This window comes from Rhipicephalus sanguineus, chromosome 5 (genome assembly GCF_013339695.2).
Source record: "Rhipicephalus sanguineus isolate Rsan-2018 chromosome 5, BIME_Rsan_1.4, whole genome shotgun sequence".
In the NCBI taxonomy this organism is placed as follows: domain Eukaryota; kingdom Metazoa; phylum Arthropoda; class Arachnida; order Ixodida; family Ixodidae; genus Rhipicephalus; species Rhipicephalus sanguineus.
In genome coordinates, this window is record NC_051180.1 from 72686519 (window position 1) to 72707645 (window position 21127).

The window sequence follows — 21127 nt, forward strand, 5'->3', positions numbered from 1 at the left end:
GCTGTAAAGGCGGGCAACGTTGGGCACGACAGCAGTGACGTGTGAAAGACTGATTTCAGGCGGCTGAATTGAAGCGCGCTAACGCGATGCGGACCACTAAAACGTGATTTTATTTCAAAATAAGCACTTCCTTGGCATAAAAGTAGCACTACGAGGTTTCTGGACCGCTATTTCAACAATCAACGTCGACTTAATATTCGCCTTTAGTGTCCCTTTAACGTTCTCTGATATAACGTCGCACACATGACTTATGTTTGTACATGTAGCGGGCGGAGTGTTATCGACAGGCTACTCTAATGTATACATATCTCCGGCATTTGCTCTCGTAATATACCGACTTGTTTATCTTTCTCGATGGCTCTTGCAGCTTGAGAGAATAACGTTGATAAACTAGCTGGTATAGCAATTAAACTGCCGTATATATTTATTATATATAGCGCGTCCCCTGGCGTATTCCCATCGTTAAACTTATATTTACGAATCGTTCTCTGGGCGCAGGCCGATTACACTGGAGTACTGTGTAAGTCAAGTCCATAATATATACAGAGCGCGTCGATCGAGCTTTTCCATGCATGTGCTTCGCGGGCATCGGTTCTCCGTTTGATTCCCGCAGCGCGTGCATGCTGTGCTCCTTCATTGTGTTCGGAGGGAAGAGAAGATTAATGGGCGCGGAATTAATGATCGCGCGGTTGTGTGTGCCGCCCACCCCCCCTTCTCCCCCCACTCCGCCCCCCTTACGGCGTTGTTCGGTTTTTCCGCTTCGACATTTTCCTGTTTGCGTCCGGGACGAGCGGTCAGCCGTGTCGGCTGCTGACGCAGTGCATGCTTTGCCGTGGTTTCTCGCTGCGCGTACTGCTGCTGCTGGCGGGGTCCAGATGGTCGATGGAGCTGCTGCATATCCGACGCAGCTGGCGCATTGTTTTCGCTTCCTGATTCAAGGGCACTGTACTTCGTTGAGTCGAAACTCTGGAGAGACGCTTGCGAGTCCCATCGGACCGAATGCTGTCCTGACGAGTGCTAGAGTTCTGTTTACTTAATGCGAGCGTGCTTAGGGAGAGATACGGAGGGAGGGAGGATCACTAATGAAGATAATGATGTCTGAGAAACGCTTCACAAGCACTTTCAGACGCTTATCGTTGGGCTGCACTGTCGGAAGGCCTTGTTCTCCCGTATGCCCTGTATCTACAGTCATATATGAATGTTTCGCTGCTGCAAGAATTGTTTTGTTTTGTATGGGGACTCGAACTGCTTCTGTTGGCTGACGGATATAGGAGCAGCTTAAATCTGTATTTTTTTCTTTTCTTTAGGGGTGGTGGGGGGGGGGGTGTTCTTTTTCTCGTACCGTCTGTGTAATGTCTTCTTTCTGTGTAATGTTATACGAAGCCGTAGTCCGCAAGAATTACGAGCTCGCGTTGAAATATCTTCGTGTGCATACCCTACTCGTATAGTGGCATAGGAAGGAACTCATTAATATGGGCGACCGTGTTACGTTTTTTTAGCTTGATTTCTCTCATTCTCTCTTCATGATAATCTTTTAGCGCCAAAAAAAGTACGACACGAGAAATATGACGTGGGGCGCAGCCTTCCTTTTGTTGTTTTTCGGGCTAAGAGAGGTTGGAATGAGTAAGCGCCAACTATAACCCGTCATTGCATGCTTCCCATTCTCCCTCTTCAAGCGTCTTTGCTCATAGTTTGTCGCCGCCGTACCGTTTCATCAGCATTGCACGCTGCGCCGTGCCACTTGTTTCCTGTTTTGCTTATTGGAGCGTTCAGCCCCTGGGAAATTTCACGCATGCGGGGAGGGATTTGTAGGAGTCCGAGCAATCAGTCCGAGCCCGGCGACGGCATCAGGGAAGAACGAAGTAATAATGACGACGACGTATAATAAAGAACAATTTATTAACGCGGGACGAAAGCGTGGCGTGAGAAGGCGACGGGGAAGGGGGGAGCGGATTGCTGCGGGTGCGAAAAAAAAAAATGCTCCTGGTCCTCTGTATTCTTAAGCTTCTTCTATATGTGGGAGCGCTGCACCAATCTAAAATATGCTCATGCGTCGTCGCCTTCCTTTATTGTGTGCACGTGTGTGCGGGGAGAGAAACTCGGAAGAAGTTTTGGTTCATTACACTCTAAGAAAAAAAGGACTAAAAGGGGTAGGGAGGTTAGTCCTTTTGGGGATCAACTGATTTGCCACAACCAATAGTCCTTTTGGGGATGAACTGCAAGGGGATAAACAGTTAGTCTTTGAAGGATTAACTGCAAAGGACTAACGGTTGCTCCTGTAAGGAGTAACAGTTGATTTTCGGATATGGTCCCTGAAGGAGCAAATGTTACTCCTGTAAGGACTAACAGTTGGTTTTTGGAAATGGTCCCTGAAGGAGCAAATGTTACTCCTTGAAGGAGTATTGGTTGATCCTCAGAAATGATCCTTGGGAGAGCAAATCACGCTTCGCAATTGTAAAAAATGGTGGCGAAGTTCCTGCGCTCTTAGGAACGGACATTTCATGGAAACATGCCACTTAAATAGTGCTTTAGAAGTGGTACCCAACTTACATGTATTAACTGCTATTAATGCATTCAGTGAGCGCTTGCAAGCAATAATGCTGATCATTCGAATTTACTTTGCCGAACTTGAGAGAAATTGTGTATACCGGCTTCAAGACTTGCCCTAGCGAGAATATTTAGTTGCGTGCCCTGATCTTTCAATCCTTTAAAACACTTTGAATCCTATGAACAAGGTAAAAACTTGGCAAGAAGTGGCAAACCACGACACGGGAACACAGGTCACATGAATGACACCAAACACACACACATGCACAGTGATTCAGGTTACCAACGGTTTTGATTTCTTGATTGTGTAAGTTGCAGATAACCTACGGTGTTCTATAAAGTATTCAAGGAAGAAAGAGAAACACGATTCTATTACCATCAATCTTTATGTTTACGAAAACACCAAAAAGGAACGAATGCCATCATTTAGTTGGTGTAGGGCCTGTTCCCGAATTACTAGGGCGAGTCCTACCTGGAAGAAATACAAAAAAAAAAATTGTTACAAAATAAAGTAGCTAGAAGAGAGCGACTTAATCACGTAAGCCCCAATAATTGCGCAGTCGCATGCTCAAAAACATGCGACGCACAATGCCTTTTTAGTCTTCATATTATTTATAATACAATGTACCAAGGCAATGAAAATAATAAACTTACCTTCAAAATTAGCAGAGGGACGTTGTTTGCAGAGCAAGTAAATCCAGAAATTGTTGATCACACCTCGATGTGACGGCGTCCATCTCTGAAGCTTTGCAGAAAAGAAGCTGCTATGGAGTCTTGCATGTAAGCTGAGGTGTCCATTTTTCCGCAGGCAAGTTACGATGTTGGATCCAATGAACAGCCGGTACACAGAAACAAACGTGCATGCGCGTCCACAATTGCAGCACATGCAGCGAGGTATGTTCTTCACAGCTGCGTTCATAGTCTGCGTAAATAGCGGCACTCGCTGACCCCGAGATCACAAGTGACGAACAAGACCCGCGCTCGACACTCCGGCGAGCGATACTGAAGAAGAAAGAGTGCGGCGCGGAAGGATATTCAACATAAGCGCTGAAACGTCCGTCAGATTTACACGATTGTCACCGCCAGTGAATATTGGGAAGCTTATTGGTGAACTAAGTTTCAAGTCCTCATAATTTATGACACAATATTAACACACTACAAATTAAATTAAACTTTTCTCGCGTTATTTTCTTGATCGCAGCAGTAAGCGGGCCGACGCGCCGATGCCTTCTTGTCATCTGTGCAGTGGACATTTTGAACATGCGTTCGCCAAATTCCTTACCCTCAGGTCGTCCCCGCCTGCAACCCGCACCGCGACAGAGTAGAAAGGAGGGCTTCGGAACAATAGGGCGCACCTGGCCGAGAGCTAAGCTCATGACCTCTGAAAGAGGCATTCGTGGGTCTACGATCACTGCTTCGCGTTCGTTCGATGCTGAGCCTTGCTGCAAACAAAGGCCACAGAAAAAAACGTCTTCCCTTCAGCCTCTACCCGCAGGAGTAAATGCAACCGTTCGTCCCACCATTAGTCTTTTCCGAGGTATGTCTAGTCCTCCGAATTTGCACACGACACGCACTTCGCGGCAGTTGGGACTAACGACACGATTTGAGGACTAAAGCTGACTTTACTCCCCCTTCAGCCGGTTTTTTTCTTAGAGTGACTGTAAAGGGAAGTAACATGTACAGAAGCGGATGAGTGCTGTCGCTTTCTCTTTGGTCGTCTGGGACCTTTGTGACCTTTGCGGCTTTTAAGGCCTGAAGACACGTACGCGTTGCAGCGTGTCAGCGCGTGAGCTTTTGACGCGTCGCGGCGCCCTCTCCCTATTGGGAGAGAGGGCGCGCAGCTTCGCGTAGCCGTGCGCCCTCTCTCCCCATAGGGAGAGGCGCGACGCCGCGTCAAAAGCTCACGCGCTGACACGCTCCAACGCGTAGTGCGTGTGTGACTTTTGAGCGTGCGCGCGCTTCGCGGTGTACCCGTGGGAAGGCTCGGGCTGGCTCGTTGCTGTTTTCCCGTCACTCTTAGACGTACCTCGCAGGTGGTGAAGTGGTATATAGAGCGTCCGCCTCCAGTGAGAGAGGTACTGGGTTCGATTCCCAGGTACCACCGGCCATCGTCCGTCTTTTTCTTTTTTCTTTTCTAAAGGCGACAGACAGCTCGGTCGTGGAGGTGCTCATCTAGTTAAGAATGCCTTTCCTTTCGCCTATTCACCGCGACGCTACGCCGTGCTCTCTTATCGATCGCAAAAATTAACGTCTTTCCTAACCTCAAAACCACTATAACCTTCATAATAGAGTGTTCGAGTGAACCAATGTATATCATACGCTCATGACAGGCGTTATATAGAAGGGAGTGCGCGCGCACGCCGACAGAGGTCAGAATGTGTATACAGTGTATATAAAGGGTGTCCCAAATATCACCCAGCACAATTATTAAAAAGAGGAACGTCGTTACGCGAAGCACATGTAGTGCATATTGTTCCCAGTATACTGTAGTAGCCTCTACTCATTTTTTTGTTAATGAGGTTTTGTTAATTAGTCCTAATTATGTTTCTAACACGAAAAATACCTAATTGATAAAATGTCAATGAGGCATATATGTAGGCGTGTTCAAATGACATAACTGCACTATTTTCAACAATGTACTAATTGCGTGCTCGCTTTTCTTTGTTGCGAATAAGAAAAATCCCGCGAAATTTCAAAAAAAAAAAAAAAAAAAAAAAAGATGACACGGGACTAGACTGTAGCGCGCATCAGGAAGCAGCGCCCTCAAACAGAATCAATGTGAGGTAGCTACACTGTAAAAAAATTTTTGTGAAAAAAACAGAAAATGCATGGCAAATTTGGTGACATAACAGTTCTGTTCTTGTTTGTTTTCTGTTTTCCGTTTCGCAGTAATTTTGCATGTAATGTCTGTCATTGGTTTTCTGTACTTCTACAGAGATTTTCTGTTTATGGCACCATTCTTAAAAAAACACGCTTTTTGCATTTTCACGCAATCTTTCTGTTAATGCTTTTTCTGTTATCCTACAGAAATTCTTCCTCCCTAAATCAGAGTTCAAATAACAGACTATTTTTGTAATCGCACACAATATTTCTTTTAATGCTTTCTCTGTAATTCTACACAAATTTTCTCTGCCTTGCATATTTGGTGTTAAAAGAATTATTTTGCGATCACAATTTTATTTTGTTTACATGTTGGATTGTTATCCTGCAGAAAAAATGTGTTTTGTTCTCTCCTAAACTCAGTACATATTTTGACTAACACTTGGATACTTGTAGTTTATGTGCCATTATCTGCAAAAGCATGCAGCAGCAATTGGGCAAGCATGGTGCTAGCATTAAAACCAGTGTTTCATATTCACCAATGAATTTGAAGGAAACGGTATGAACTTCTAAATTTTACTTTTTATTAAAGCTCAAACACAAGATCAGAACTTGTACTGATCCAGGGCATTCGCCAGGGCAGCCACCTTTGGGGACAAACAATACTGCTTCTTCGATGTTCGCCGTGCCTTTGTGCTTCTTTCTGGGTTGATTCTCGCGATTGCCCTTGAAGAAACCAAGAGTCAATATTAATGAACTAAAAATGCCACCGGGCTAATAATGTGTACTCCCAAAGCTTAGATGCTGTCTCAAGCATAGATGAAACAAATCACGAAAAATGATCAAATGGCTGACTATAATGCTGTTAACATAAAAGAAAAAAAACATTTTTGGAGAGCGAGGTACAAGTGCCACGCCAGTTGTTTTTTTCTTTTGAACGAAATTTTCGGCAACTAAGAAGCCTAAATTTCTGAGAAATCCGTAAGGATTTATTTGTGGCTTCGTGCTACAAACAGGTGGTTGCCTATTTTCCCTTTCTTAAGGGTATGACATGACAGCGTTAAAGGTTCCTATCTGCCAGCTGCTCTAGCCCATACTCCTTTACAAATCCACTCCGCATCCTTCATTTGCGCCTCTTATCTCGCACATACCCATTAGCATGCAGCCGCAAGCTAAAACGTTACGTGAAATACAGCCCGATGTGGACATAGAGCCCTGCTTTAACCAAACCATACCATCGCGGCTGCATTGCCTAGAGGTAAAGTGTCTGACTCGGGATGCAAGAGTCCTGGAGGGTTCGATCCCCTTCACCTTGACACTTTAGATTAAAAGCCTGAATGAGCAGCTCGTACCATTATGGACAGGTTATCTGATCGCAATATGTCACAAACCCTGTGAGAAATCAGTGCCCGGCCATATCGGCTGCCAGCTTGCACCTGTTAGTTACGCGTGTTATCTTTCGCTGCCTAGCAAGCTTGCACTCCTACACTGCCCCTCAACTAAACACCCACACGATGAGCCGTGAAAGCTTCGATAGAAAACTACAAGCTTTGCTACGAATAGAAGAAAATTAGATGCATACTGTTTCTTGCAGTAAATGCCAAGTAAATTCGTTTGAATCTTCTCTTGGGGGCTGAATATGGGTACAAGAAATCAGTAAGGTTGTGGATAAGTCTGCCAACTGTTTTTGTCTCGAAGAGGAGAAAATGTATGGTATCTTGAATATTCTGGTATTTCGTGGTCCTTTTACGCTTAAGCGCTTCCAACTTCAGCTTTTGGAAAACCTTAGTTAATCCCTGATAGCTCAATTTGCAATATGTTATAGCAAGATAGTAGAAAAAACAATACTAAAAATATTTCCAGCACTTTCCAAAACAGCCCGTTCTTTCGCGGTCCGTAATCGGTCAAAATCACTAGAAACCACAAATGTAAAACGTTTCTCCCCCTCCTTCTGTAAAGGCATAAAGGTAACCAGCTATGACTGTAAACTATGTGGAACTGTAAGAAGTGCAACAGGTTAACGCAAACATATATTACGAAAAATAAGGAGGATAAGCCCTCACCTCTGCACAAACTCCAATGTCAAAGCCACTTCAGGTGGATACTCGATGTTAAGGACAAAGTATAAAAGAAACATGGCTTTGAAAGCTGCGGCCCGCTGAGTAGTCAATAGAGCAACACCATCCACACAGACGGTGAACATTTCTGCCTCAAAAAGACCCGGTCCTAAAAAAAACGACAACAAACAAACATCAGTGCTTTATGAGACGGTGAACGATTCCAAAATCTAACCTTTCATACATATTATGGGCGTCAAGGGCATGTCTCCTAGGTCATCGTCATGGGCGGTCTCCTGCAAAATGAGGATAGCAAGACAGATGGAAGGCATTAAAAAACTGATATCATGCTGTATGAAATGAAAACGAGATTGTGGCAACTCGTGTTCAAATGTACACGATCATACACTATGCAAAGCAATTGCGTTTCTACTCATTTCAAAATCTTGTTCAGCCATGGCGAGATATGCAGCATATTTGGACGCAGCAGCTGTTAACATGGCCGCACCTGTCAAGCACCCAACAAACAAAGGTACGGGGCATGAGTGAGACCGACGACCAATCCATCAAGATTATGGGTTCAAATATGCGACTGGGACCAATTTATTTCAAATGCGAAGTTCGCATGAACGCTGCACTTTCCTGAGTAGCCGTGTGGTTGTACTTGCGAGATTTTAAGTAATTACTCCTCCATTGCATGCCAACTGTAATATAAAAAATGACAAGATAAACCGCATGCAAGAGACAAAACAGTTCTGAAGACTGACTTTGTTAGCTGCATTAACACATGGAATCGGGCCAAGAACAATGTAGTTAAAGAATACGGAAACGTTTAATGGTTGCAGTCGCAAACATATCTGTTACTAAGGTAGACTAAGCAGATATTTTTATATAAAGTTTGTCACCACCAAAGCTTGGGCGACTCCTAATGGGCTCTAAAGATTATTGTGCAACCGCATTATCGTCTCCTATCTGCGGACCCTCGTTCGCATACATGACATGCACTTTTTACTCAATAATCCCTTAATTTACGCTGCTACATCATCTCGCGCATACTCATTAGCATATAGTCATAAGTTATAATCCACGAGACTAGAAAAATATGAAGCTACCCTTTAACCAAGCCGTATACGGATGTGCCTTAGGAGCAGCTTCTTTCAAGAGGAATCCAAAGGTTGCAGAGGGCACGACACCCAATTTCGACCTCCCATCTCAATGACTTTAAATGAGCTGCCTCGTCCTGCCAAGTCATTTCATGCAGCCTCGTGACACCACAGAATTCATCGACTAATCAGTGTACAGCCAGATACGTGTTTGTGATTTTGCATTGACCTCGCCAACGCCGAATATTCTGTAGGATGAGGCCTTGGACAATTTCGCGAGAATAGTTCTTAACACTATATATTAAAGCCATTCTACTGTATTTTTCGCGATACCTACTCCGAAAGTCTCAGAGCAGTCTAGCATGAACAAACCTATGATGTGCAAAGATCAAAAAGATTGTAAAATGTACGACAGATTTTAAACATCACTATCTGAAATACATTGAGGTAATATACTGCCGGTAAAATAATGCAGTTATGGTAAGCGGACTTTTTTATACACAAATGCAATGACCATCTGAATTCTGCATGCACAAGCACTTTTCTGCCAGATGGGAGAGGAAGGGAAAATTTTAAGCTTGCCTCAACGGTCTTGTAGATGAGCTCTTCATCCTCGTCAAGCAGGGCAAGGAGGAGAACAGGTGCACCTTCATGCTCTGGTGTCACACTCTTCAGACGGTTCTTTGCTTGTTCTATTTCTTCGAGACATTTCTTCACCTTTGGCCGTTTTATCTGACTGTAAGCATAGCGATATACACGAAGCCCAACAATTTCCATGCTAGCATCAAGTCTCTGGCAAACCTCACTACCAAGTAGCTCCTTGGAATGCTGAAGAAGACAGTCCTCAGTAAACAAAAATGGCCAGTTTTTTTTCACCTCTGTCACACTCCTTGAGTGATTAATGGTCAGTCTTTGAGATGCATACGTCTCTATCATCAAACGACAGACAAGTTGCTTGTTGGGGTACATTTTAGCATGCTCACAAAGGAGCTGCTGCTGCTTTTCCCGTTGTGCCAACATATTTTCTCCACTTGGCAGCTCTGGTTGCCATGCTAGGCAACCGTAGGAGTCACGTCTAGATCGTGGACGTGGCTGGAATGAGTCTGGGTCATCAATTTCCACAGGCAGCTTATGTGCAATTGGTCTCTTCTTGTTGTTGATGCAGTTTTCGAGCTTCCACATTAACGTCTCAACTCCTGTGCCGACAACTGTACCCTCTAACAAATCCTGAAATGTTGAAGGATACACTGACACAAGTTTTGCTGCAATTATTCTCAGGTTCCGTCTGCCAGGCGCTGAATGCTTATCCAAGATGAGAGAACTTAGCATTCTCACCATCTGGTTCAGATCGGCTTTTGTAGCCCTTTCTTGTGCTTTGCATGCTTGAAGTAAGCGTGGTGGAAATATTTCCCAAGGAATGCAAAATTTCTCAGCCCATTCATCTAGCTGTGAGTTAGCATCTGAAGTCACTGTAGCACAAGTGCCACTTGGGCCTGATGGGACAGGAGCAGCTCTGGTCTGAAATTTCTCAAGCAGAATGCGCCTTTGCACAGGGGCTAAGAAGTTTAAGTCTGATTCTTGTAGATATCTGAAATGTTCTGCACATTTTACTCCCAACTCCTGCAGTTTCCGACCAATCGTTGTGAGGTCTTCCTCGCTGAGTGCTGGAAGCCACTCCTGTACAAGTGACATGAAGTCCTCAGAGCTGAAAAAAAAATTAGCAATGATCTAAAACAGCATGCTTCAGTGCAATGACTGTGACTTTTGGATGGCCAACAACATATGACTCAAGCGGATAGTAATCGTGAAGGTCCTGAACGGAAATGCACTTCAGTGCCCCAGATTCTGGACCAGGCAACAAATATATCATCATCATAGGTTCCAAAACAGAACAAGTCACACGTACAAGAAAACAGACTTTGTTGTCTAGCAATAAAATAAAAATGATCCGGCCAAACACTAGTCTGCTTTCCTCACGACCCAAAATTACAAACATGTCTTTGCTGTACTTGGTGCCCCTGTATTCAACTTGGTATGTGCAATGCAATTCTTTTCCTAGTAGTCCACAGGCCTTTATGGCTTCTTGAACTTCCATACTGAACAAACTAGGGCAAAAAAGAAATGTGGAGTCAACCACTAAGTCTCTTTCAAAGCGGCAAGTACTCCCCATGAACGCCTGAAGAAGCTGGTGTTTTTCAGCAAGTGTTAATGTGATGTTCTTGAAGTTCTGGGCACTTCTTATGCACTTGCGAAAATAGCCATGCTTGCTTTCGCAACGCATAGTCCATAACAAAATAAGCGGTCCAAACTGAGTAATCAGATAGGGGTAGTGAACCATGTAATGGTGCTTCGGTTTCAGAGGAGTACCAGGGAAAAGCTCAGTTCTCCGGGCAATGTAATCTTCTATCAAATCTTTCAGTCTCATTACCATGGCCATATTTATTGCCGGAGCACATGCCAACTGAACAAGTTCAGTGAGCATCAATACTAGCTCCCATACTGGGTCATTTCTGCAGACCTTGTCATGAAGAAAGCAGGGTAAGAACCGCAGCATATTCCAGTTCTGGATTGCATGTCCACTCAGCTTTTTAAATGTTTTAGAAACCTCAGCTGGCTGGTCGTTCACGTCTACTCTTTTGAACTTGAACGAGAGAATCCGCTTATTCAGTTCTTCAACAGACAACCATCGCTGCATGGTGATGAAATATTCTAGCATCAACGCAAGGTCATAAGATACGACACCTTCAAACAGGTCATGCGCTAAACATGGAGGGAGCCCAGGAGCACAAACGTGAAAGTATTTTAGGCCGTTAAACAGAGAATCAAATTTAACGCCTTTGCATGAAGGAAGGGTAGAGTCATCCTGGAGCTTCTTTAGTGCCTCATTGTAGTTCACTTCATTTCGTAGCTCGCTGGTGTGAAAAATGTTTTTCTCAAACATATTTTCACGCTTTACTGAACAGAATCTGCAGATGTATTCAGCTGTGCTGAAATTTTCCATGAATCCACCAATAGTGTGACTGCCTAGGTTGTCGCCCAGAATTGCCACCACAGTGCCATATGTGGGAACGCTGTCAACTAACATGCAGCCAGCTTCCAGCTTTTTGATGTCACTAATCAATGAAGAAAACACCTTCTCCTGTCCGAAGAACAAAAGGTCACTTTCTTTACAAAGCAGCACTAACTGAACTGCACAGGTACGACTCCTATTCCAAGAACGTAGGTTTCCAAGCAACAGATACACAGCTAGGATTTTGTGCTTCTTTTTTGCTGAACCCAGAGGATTTACCACTTCAAAAGCATCTTGAAAAAGAATCAAGCGCAAAGCCATGGGGTGATCCTGAAACAGTGTTATTGACTGAAAGACATTCCCATCGGTCAAATCCTTAAACACACCTGGTTCATGAACATCCAGGTTAACACACTGCTCTTGAACCGAGTTATCGCTTAGCAGCGATTTCATGGTTTCAATTATTGGAACATAATGAAAGTGAGCATCTTGATTGTTTTTATTTTTTCCCAGACGCACAGCTACTGGCTGCACATAATTAAGTTTGCTCTGAAAATACTCCCTGCGAGAGTAAGCACTGCGAAAAGTTCCGCTGTTGCTGTGCAGGCCGACAATAACATCGCTTTCAAGCATACTCTTGACAGCCAGCTCAATGAAATCCTCGTTCAAGCCTGCATCTCTCAACTTCATTTTTAGTGCATCAGCCATATGGTCAAGATTGTTGCTATGGAGGTCACAAATTGCCTCAGAAATGACTTGAACTGTTCTTGATGGCACAAAACTGTCCGAAAGGAGACGTAGATAGAAACGTCCGAAAGCATCTGTTATATCAGTACGTAGAGATTCTTGGTGCATGACACCTTCAGCCACCTCTCGTTTGCTTCCATAAAGCTCCAAGTTGCAGTCTTCATTATTTTGTTCCTCAGATGCACATGTCTCGAAGTCAGCACTATGAGTCTCCGTTTGTAGATTAGCTTGTGCTCCTATGTGCCGTACTGTAGAGATGCCCTCCAAATATGACTCGCACACACCTGGTTGAAAAGCATGCCTGTGACATCGTGAAATATGGGACGAAAATGTGGACTTGTTTGCAAACATTCGTGAACAAGCAACAAAGGGGCATGAAACATTCTTGCCTTCAGTGATATGCCTTTTCAGATGACTCAAAAAATTGGGGGACCCTTAAGCTTCGCCTTTAAGAGTTGAACGCAATAGCGAAATCCGGCCCCTAGTGCGCACTTCAACCACTAAGTGCATACTTATTAATGTGTTTTGTTACACACACGCACACACACACACACACACACACACACACACACACACACACACACACACACACACACACACACACACACACGCGCGCGCGCGCGCGCGCGAATGGCACAGGTTTTCGATCTAAAGCAAGAGTCGCATGGCCTCTAAGATATACGCCGCGCGCTTACCATCTCGGAGGCCATGAAGAGTCTCACAATGCCTCACAGATGGCAGCACATTATCTAGCGTTTGCTGTTTGCTTGTTGATATGTTTTCCGCTAGATGGACATAGTTGTCCATCTTTAAAGCTGTTTGAAAGTTCGTGTGTGTTTTTAGCGGCGATGGCTGCACTACCCGGCCTTTTTCGACGTAGTTTGATGGTCTCCCAAATGCGCCTACAAATCGCCTAATTGGCTCGTTTTCGTCGTGACACCTGTCAAACAAAATGCGTTAAGGAGACTCCTTCCACTACATAGCATTTATGTAGTGTTTTTTTCCGAAGTAGCTGCAAGTAACCTCGTGGCTTCGTGGTAGGACACCTGCTTGCCACGCGAACGGCCCGGGTTCGATCCTCAATGAAACCGAAATTGTAATTCTTTATTTTATTTGCTGCTTTCTCGATTTTTCGCTCACGGTCGATTTTTCGCTCACAACCAACGGTGCCGACACCGACAACGGAATTTCTGCGACACGAGCTCTCTAACGCTATCGCGTTAATAAGGACTTAAGATCTTGGCATGTCTGAATACATGTATCAATGGTGCAGGTCAGTGACACGCTCCTGCAAGTTACCACAGCCGCTGGAATGCCATCACGCTTGTGACATCTAAATATATGGCTCTTCAACGAGCTCACTTTCCTAAACGCTCTGCAGCAGTCAGAGAAAGGACAGCGAATGTGAAGGCTGCTTTCATTTTTGTGCAGTGATGCATGCTTCAAGAACTGAGGCAAAGTAATGGCAACTGCTTGACATATGCTGCACTTGTACGTCATTCTGAATTTTACGGGGCACTTTGGTGGACTGGACCCCTGCAACAGCAACGAATTAAATATTTCACAGAAATTAGCATCAAATTTTGCGTCATGAACATCGGTGTAAATGGTAGCTCATAAAGAGTGCTGCGTTTTCTATATCTCACCTTTCCAAACTTTCTTTTAAGTAGAGCTTACTACAATGCTGTTATATAAACTGCAACTGCTTTACACACAAGTACAGAAGGTGCAACACTGAAGGTACAGCTTCCATCAAATTTACTATTTGCTGTGGTCGCAATAGAAATTGCACACACTTGCACTGTTTGCTACTAAAAGTGAGGAAAAATACTTCAGAGCTAGCAGTTCAGCTTCATTAAATTCGTAGTCAAAGGCGGCCGTTGAGAACAAAAACGCTGCGAACACCTACTCCTGATATGTATTATCTTAAGATGCAAACAAGCTTAGCAGGTATCTAAGAAAAGTGTGAGATAGTGTTTGAAACAGCTCACCTGGTTTGTGAAGACATCACAATGAGCTTTTGTTAACCGGGAGCAACCCACACGGTTATGTTCGACTCGTTCCGAACCAAAATGGCTAATCTTTGTCGTGGCCACTAAAAGGTCATTGTAGTAAGCCTGGAGAAGGTTGCCACTGCAGGAGAGAAGCGAAGATCAATATAGAACCGACACATCTAAAATTTAATTTCAATGCAATTAGTTTCGCTAAGTTCTATTGCATGTGATGGCAGCGACAGACAGTCATTAATTAAAGCCAAAGGCCTACTAGTGAGAGAGAGTAACCTTTACAATTGCAGAAAATTAATTGATAAAGAGTTAAACGCTTTTTCGTATTACCCTCGGCTCTCGAACTTAATGCTACCAATTACTTGACGGATGTGCTGCGCGCACTGAGATGGTCAGATGACCTAAGAATTAACGTGAAGCCCAACAGAAACGCAAACACACCAGACGTCTTTTGAGGACTGAATGCTAGGCAATGCGCTCATGGCTAACTTAAGATAGGGTTACACAAGCGAAATAAACGGCACGACAGGCTAAGCAAATGAAGATATACCACTGGCCGAGCGCTTAGGAATTGTCTAGGATGCAAGCGCGCTAACAATTCGAAGGGCGCTGCCCGTTTACACAGCCATGCAGTTGCAGTTTCGCTCTCCTTGCAGCTGGATATATATATGATATATCTCTCTGAAGCTGCTTTGTGGGATTCCATCGGTGGTAGAGAAATACCAGAGATGCCTGCGTGAGTTGAGCTACGTCCTTATCGATCAGTATTACTGCCATGAATTCATTATTCACTGGCGTACTTTTCGCGGCTACGCAAGCAGTTGGTAAACACGAATTAGTGCACCCGAAACAAGATACAATGCGCGTAACACGAACAGCTGCCAGGTGATAATCCAGCGCTAGTCTCAATATTAACCAGTAATGTGCTCATGCACGACTTCTTCGACCGAGCACGAACGCGATCCAACATTATCCGGCACCTGAAGCAATATGTCAGTGTGCGCCGGCTGCGCGATCTCCTAGGGATTATGCGCCGCGGTGCTCACGCCAGGAATATATAGTACCCTCGCAGATGAAACTTGCGTCCGCGCACTTCTAAGCACAAAGTAATTATCAACAACTCATGGCGAAAGCTGCTCCGTGACAGCGCATTAAAAGAACGGTTGCAGGCCGCCTCAATAAGCGTTCACTACAAGCATGCTTTGCTGCCTAATACTCGATTACCTACGTTTCGTTTTGTTCATGGCGTTTAACTTCTCAAAGCGACAGCGGCAATGAGGCGCGCCGCAGAGAAATGGTGAACAGCGCAGCGATGTACCGTTGGCCAAAGCGCGAAACTATATCTACCAACTGTACTCCGCCGACAATCAGCCGGTAGCGCGTTCTACGACTTGCGGCGCGCTTCGAAGGCTCCCGGCGCCGGAGAGGCTGGTCTTATTTCGCGCCGAGAGCGTTGGCCCCGTCGTACCGCTTTCCTTCTTCCCAAACCCACAACGGACGTCCCGCGCACTGCCGCGCATGCGCCTCGACGGCCACGCCGCGTCGAAGGTATTCGACTGTAGCAAAGATATGAAAGTGGGGGTAGGCGCCTGGCGCGACATCGTTAAATTTACCAACCACCACCAGCACGTGTGCGCCGTAATGTCGGAGTATACCGTAGTCGTAACACCGAACACAGCACAATTTCAGACAGGAAGTTTGCGATCCAGTGCCCGAATGATAGACATGGCCGCCGCCAAAAAAGAAGGCTTAACTCGTAAGCATGCAGTGGCAGCAGGAAGGCTCTGTACGAGTTACGGCATTTGCAGAAGTTGCGGTGCTAAGCCCATTACCCGTTACACAAGACAAGGAACTCACAGAGCTACGCCGTGGCTGTAAGTAAAACGAAGACAGAAATGAACTACTGCCCTTGCTTACCTTGTTTCAGCGTGGACGAGCTCGGTGCCTTTTCATTCGTTGGCCGCTCCAAATATCTCCCAGCAGCAGTAGTGAGTCACAAGGCCACAACGACACTGTGCAAGTAGAACCAACCAAGCAAACAAACACGCACCCGACGGCTACCGTTAACGAGCAGCCCACGATAAATTCAACATGGACTCGCACAGCTACCGCACGGGAACAAAGACGCTAACGCAACTGGGCAGCTTGCGATAAACTCAACATGGACTCAAGCACCCAGAGCTCCCGTACGGGAACGAAGACGAACGCAACTGACGACGCAATACGCAATTCATAAAGTGCGCTAAGCGGCGAAATTAAACCTCCGCATTGTGAACGTTGTGTCACTCCGCTGCGTCCGCAAAATAGTTCAGTTTCGCTTTCGGCTTGTTTCGGTTTCTTCCTTATATTGAATGTGCGTAACGAACTGGTGTGCACGACGCCTGTATGAAAGAGGTTAGTCTTGCTACGTTGCGCCGTTGGTATATCGTGACTGTCGTAGTCGCTCACTGAGGATTTTATACTCCGTTTCATACATCAAGTACAACGCTGTGGAAGCTATGCACACAGTTAGGTCAGCATCACGTCCAAGTCCGCGCGTCGCGTACTTGGCCTCCGCGATTCATTCCGTCATCGCGCAGCCGGAACTGATTGCGGAGGTCACGTTACGAAAAGAGAGACGTTAAAAACTATGCACAACAACCTACTGACAACTGTTTAAATAACGGGGTTTGTTTATTTATACGGCACGAAGCATTTTCATTTATTACTCAGCGGTGAAACGAACAAAGAAAGAACTTTCTTTGTTCGTTTCACCGCTGAGCAATAAAATGAAAATGCTTCGTGCAGCTTTGCATTGCGGGTGGTAATAGAGAGTTTTAGAATGGTGTACGCTAAGTTTGCGGTCGTTGCGGACGCAAAGCGTACGCAACGCTTTGCGTTAGCGTTTCACGTCACTGCTCATGTGTCGTACGCTAACCTCTTACGGGCTCCCTTTAAGTGATAGAAATAGGGAGCTTTCGAATAGCGTACGCTGAGTTAGCGTTTGCGGCCCGCTATTTCCGTCACTAGGCAGTTTTCGAATAGCGTACGCAAAGCTTTCCGCGTAACTGCGCATGCGTCGTACGCTAACCGCTTGCGGGCTCCCGTTAAGTGCGGAAACAGCGGGCCGCAAACGCTAACTTAGCGTACGCTATTCGAAAGCTCCCTACTTTAACGGGAGCCCGCAAGCGGTTAGTGTACGACGCATGCGCAGTCGCGCCGAAAGTCAACGCAAAGCTTTGTGTACGCTATTCGAAAGCTCCCTATATCTGTCACTTAATGGGGGCCCACAAAAGGAAAGTGGCGACAAACGCAAACGCAAAGCTTTTCGTACGCTATTCTAAAACAGCCTAAACTCATTGAGCTATTTGTTTGTTCAGCAGCATGCAAGAAATTTCGCTTGCTTCCCCAGTGTGGCATCAGATGCCACACTGGGGAAACGGGGTATAGGCCGTGTTTACTTGATGCCGTGCGCCGCCGGGCTCATTGATGAAACGAGAGGAAACGCCCGGTTTGCTCTCGCTGCAGTTCGATTACAGTTCGAAATGATTTCGATTAAAATGATCACGTGAGCGCAGACATCATAAAAGGCTTTTATGATGTCTGCGCTCACGTGATCATTGTAATCTAAACGTATCCGCTTATATGCTGTAGCACCACTGCAGGAGCGTAGCCAGATTTTTTTTTTTTTTTTTTTTGGGGGGGGGGGGGGGGGTTCAACCATACCTTATGTATGTTCGTGCGTGCGTTTGTATGTGTGCGTGTATATATACGCAAGCAAAATTGAAAATTTTCGGGAGGGGGGTTTGAACCCCCCCCCCCCCCCCCCCTCTTGGCTACGCCTCTGCACCACTGTCACTTCTGATATTCTGACGAACGCCGGTCCCACGGCCGAAACATCAAGAAGCCATTCTGTTTTTCGACGTGTGTCTTCCTTTTTATTCATGTATATATATGGTAGGACATCGCACGCGGTATTGGAAGGTTACAGGTTCGGTTCCCGCCGGCAGCAAATTGTCGTCTCGTCCACTTCATTTTCCTCACATTTATATCATAATTACTACGAATAACGTCACCTACACTTTCCTTAGCTTGATTTTCTTTTGGTTGTCATAATGTTGTGTCTAATAAAACAAGCCCTTTAAGGGCCCTTAAACAACACCTGCGATTATGCTTTTGAACATTTCAAGTAAGCGCACACATATCTTGTTTAGATTACCGTCCCGATCAACAATGCCAAACGTGGCAGCGCAACGAGCCGCGGGCGCCCCACGAATTCACAGGAGCAATCCCTTCTCCTCTCCGGGCCTTTCGGATATTCCTCAGATCCTCAGCCTTTTCCGTGGTGTCAACATTCGCGTCTACTCATGTCATCCACAAAAAAAACCTGCTTATCTGCACGCAAGCATGTGCGCTCGCTGCTCTTCCTCCGCGCATGATGAGGAGGCCAGCAGGAGAGAGGAGCCGGCGAACGGAACAAAATAATATAATATATGGGGTTTAACGTCCCAAAACCACCAAATGATTATGAGAGACGCCGTAGTGGAGGACTCCGGAAATTTCGACCACCTGGGGTTCTATAACGTGCTCCTAAATATATGTACACGGGCCTCAAACATTTTCGCCTTCATCGAAAATGCAGCCGCCGCGGCCGGGATTTGATCCCGCGACCTTCGGGTCAGCAGTCGAGCGCCATAACCACTAGAACACCGTGGCGGGGCGAACGGAACAAAGCGAAGGAAAGAGCGAGACGAGCGAGGGCCTCTTTTGGATCATCAAACCTGTGTAAATACGCTATTACAAGACCATTTCAAAAAATTTTCACTGCTACGTGTTCGGTGTAGACTCGTGCACAACTGCTACACCACAACTAAATTTCGACCTCTTGGTCGTGTAGGGCCTATTAAATTTCCCTCCTTTCGTGTGTCGGCTATAAAAGGCGAAATAGCGCGTATGTGCAAACACTTTATGGGTCAACTCTCGGTGGCTTAGCAGCTGTGGCATTCGGATTCTGAACCCAAGGACATGGAATCGGCTGCATAGGCCGCATGCATCCTAATAGAGGAGTGCCGAGTAAAGAGCCTCACGATGACAAAAATTCGTCTGAGTTTCTCCGCTGCGCACCGTGTACCATGTCGTTCCAAAGCATCTCTTTACCGACTGAGGTGTGCGAACGCGTGTCTTGTTGCAATAGCCCTGTATTGAAGCACATCTTCTACAGAGGTATTCGTGAAATGACTTACAAAGGCAAAATGACCCTAAAAACAAATAATTTTCAACATTCAGCATTTCTGTGAAATTCAACAACATCCATGTTTCTTGCGTAGACATTTTCTGTCAAATCCAAGAAAAAGTGCATATATAGCGCTAACAGAAAAAGCCTGTCTTCTAAAGAAAGAAATTTCTGTTATTTTTCAGTTCAAGAACATTTCAGTACCTAAAACAGAAAATCTTCTTCTTTTTTGTGTTATTTAACAGCTATTTTTTACAGTGTAGTCAAGACTACGCTCCCACCTTTTGCGGGTGGGAGCGTAGTCACGTGTCATTTTTCATATTTCGCGTGCTTTCTTTATCAGCCGGAAAAAAAAGAGCACGTAATTAGTAAGTTGCTGAAAATAGCGCAGTTAGATGTAACTTGAGCATGCCTGCATATGCCTCATTGACATTTTAAGGTTTGGGCGAGTACTTGTCGAGTTAGAAAGATAATTAGGACTAATTGACTAAACCTCATTAACGAAAAACTTGGCAGTGGCTGCTACTGTATACTCCGAACAATATGCACTAGGTGTGCTTCGCGTAACGACGTTCATCTTTTTTTTTTTTTTTAAACGTGCTGCGTGATATTTAGGACACCCTGTATATTATGTATGCGTAACGACGGGCTTTTATGGAAACGTGCATAAAAGTCATCTGCTGTCGCGACGCCAACATGTAAGTTGCGCGAGAATATAAGTGTATAATATTCTTCGAAAGTTACCCAATCCATATGCGGAAAAGTTGGCAAATCCGCTAAGCCGTCTGCATTGAACAGGTGGAAATGCGGTGGGAATCAGGTCCACCCGATTTCGAAGCTAAGGCAAAGGAATGCGGAAGATGTGGGCTAAAGTCCCTAGATTTTTCCCTGTGCGAAAAATCTAGGGACTTTAATATGGGCACCTCTTGCTTGTTCTCGGTAAACGTTTAATCTAGTATTAGGCGACCTCAACTGTTTGCCAAGCATAGAGAGCACGTATGATTTATAGATGCGTGTGCATGAGGGCACGGCGGTGATGCAATCTGTTGGGTAGATATAGGTATTCCCGCATGTGAGACCTGTCGCCACAACGTCGCCGGTGCAGCGTGACAGGAGGAGCCGGTGACACTTCTCTAAATGCATATCGCGCTAACATCGACACTTATCGGCAACGCGTATACTGATCTCTGACCAGTGCCTGTATTCATAACTGTCCGTATGCGCTAGAATTGTTCGTATATAAGATAAAATTTTAGCCAATCATGATGCAGGTCAACAGAGGTGGCCAGCCATTGGCAAAGATCGCTTACGAACTATAGAAAGGTTTGTGAATTCGGCCCCGGATTGTTTTACTCTCGCGCCCGGGTTTCGAGTGCGCATACACTATCGTGAACCCTATCATCACCAGTCGACGCTGCCAGCTCAGAAGCGGCGTGCTACAAGGTACGTCACAGCTGATGGCGAGCCGTGACGCAACCTGTAGCGACAAGAAAACGGTAAAGACAGCTATGCGGTCGTTCGTTACACGATACTCCCAGCCCAAGATGACCGCCCGCCCCTACAAGCGATGAAGATTCCGTGCTCGCATACACAGAAACGCCTTACGCCGTCGAATCGTTCGTAAA

At 45.4% G+C, this 21127-nt stretch overlaps 2 protein-coding genes across 2 annotated transcripts in view; one reads left to right on the forward strand and one right to left on the reverse strand.

The window, feature by feature from the left end:
• LOC119393761 (protogenin) overlaps positions 1–21127 on the forward strand; it is a 338054-nt gene that overhangs the window by 91052 nt on the left and 225875 nt on the right. The gene's annotated exons all lie outside the window — the stretch shown is intronic.
• Positions 5936–10301, reverse strand: LOC119393762 (uncharacterized). Its single transcript, XM_037660897.2, has 4 exons — positions 9110–10301; positions 7660–7720; positions 7431–7593; positions 5936–6093 (listed from the first exon to the last, which is right to left on the reverse strand). Exons 1-4 carry the CDS (start codon positions 10217–10219, stop codon positions 5973–5975), a joined length of 1455 nt encoding a protein of 484 aa, XP_037516825.2. The 5' UTR covers positions 10220–10301; the 3' UTR covers positions 5936–5972.